This window comes from Otolemur garnettii, unplaced genomic scaffold, assembly GCF_000181295.1.
Source record: "Otolemur garnettii isolate 467f Iridium unplaced genomic scaffold, OtoGar3 scaffold00125, whole genome shotgun sequence".
Lineage (NCBI taxonomy): Eukaryota > Metazoa > Chordata > Mammalia > Primates > Galagidae > Otolemur > Otolemur garnettii.
Genome location: NW_003852520.1, coordinates 1,359,185 through 1,360,703, shown reverse-complemented (window position 1 = coordinate 1,360,703; position 1,519 = coordinate 1,359,185). Strand labels below are relative to the sequence as shown.

The 1,519-nt window shown below is 35.0% G+C and overlaps 1 protein-coding gene across 1 annotated transcript in view; it reads left to right on the top strand.

Annotated features, from left to right (window-relative positions):
- Positions 1-1,181, top strand: part of NUP107 (nucleoporin 107) — a 58,634-nt gene extending 57,453 nt beyond the window's left edge. The window contains exons 27-28 of the mRNA XM_023517917.1: positions 268-435; positions 908-1,181. Coding sequence (XP_023373685.1) covers positions 268-435; positions 908-1,015 — 276 coding nt within the window. The 3' untranslated portion in view covers positions 1,016-1,181. The remainder of the gene's footprint in view (positions 1-267; positions 436-907) is intronic.
- Positions 1,182-1,519: the final 338 nt, after the last annotated feature.

Genomic DNA, 1,519 nt, shown 5'->3' with positions numbered 1-1,519 from the left:
AAAAAAAAAAAAAGAAATACACATTCAGCATTTTGCATTGATTTCATACCTGTGACCCCTCGTAGTAGACTTTGGTCATCTTCATGCTTTTTCTGCCAGATACTATGATAGAAACTCTGCCTTGTTTTGTTTTTAACAGATATAATAAGCTTTAGAGAAACTCCGTAGGCTTCTCCCTGTGCATGTTAGATTCAATTCTCCTCACAGAGCTTTGATGTGGCGCTTTAGCATAAATTGTTAAAATGGTTTCTTGATGTCTGTTTGTAGGATGCTGAAGAAGATCCGGAAAGGACACACCAGATGGTGTTACTGAGAAAGCTTTGTCTGCCCATGTTGTGTTTCCTGCTTCATACAATTCTGCACAGTACTGGTCAGTATCAGGAATGCCTGCAGTTAGCAGATATGGTGTCCTCTGAGCGCCACAAACTGTACCTGGTAAGTTCCAGAGCATCAGAGTTTTCAATTTTAATGATTTGATACTCTCTCTAATAATGTTTAATTTTGTGAAGATATGTTTACAGTTTTAGTTGTTCTTGGATATTCTTATACTCTAGTTATAGTATTTGTATGTTTTTCCCAAATGTGTAGATATTTGTAAGCTGTTAGAATACATAGAGTGATTCTGAGAAATAGCCTTTGAAGTTTCTGAACCAGCTGAATTTACTAGCTTTAGGGTGCATAAATGGGTTTTTTAATTTGTTTGAGATGGGGTCTTGTATGTTGCCCCAGCAGGTCTTGAATTCCTTGACTCAAACAGTCTTCCTCCTTCAGCCTCCCAGTTTACTAGGACAGAAGGACTCGGATAAGTATGAAAAGTAATTTCTTCTGTCAAGCTAAGCAGATCAGTTAGGTGACTGTTAAGTTCATACTCTTCTTTGTTCTTAATTTTTTTTTCCTTTTAAAACAGGTATTTTCTAAGGAAGAACTAAGGAAATTGCTGCAGAAGTTAAGAGAATCCTCTCTCATGCTTCTAGACCAGGGACTTGACCCATTGGGATATGAAATTCAGTCGTAGTTCATCTACTTTTTACAAAATCTCAGTAATTTCTGTGATAAGTGGAGCTTTTTTGTAAAATTTACACATTTGTTATCACTGCATATTTTTCTTTTCATTGTCCTGGGGGAAAATGTAAAATTTCAGAACACTTTCAAAATTTAATGTATTATATCAGTATTTCCTATGTGTGTTTATTAATAAAATTATATAAAAATTAAGATGTTTTATTTTTACAAATTCTAAGATTGTCTCTTTGTCACATAATGAGAAAACTAAATTTTTTAATTTTTCATAATCATTAAAACAAGCTACGTTTTCTAATTTTTCATAATTATAATTATGATTTCTAATACTTCAAAATTATGAAGAGGATGGAAAGTAGATTCCATTTCAACCCAGGAACATATTTTTCCTTTATCATAAGATGTAGTGGCTTGGCGCCTATAGCTCAACCGGCTAAGGCGCCAGCCACGTACACCTAAGGTGGCAGGTTCGAATCCCCAGCCCAGACCCGCCAAACAA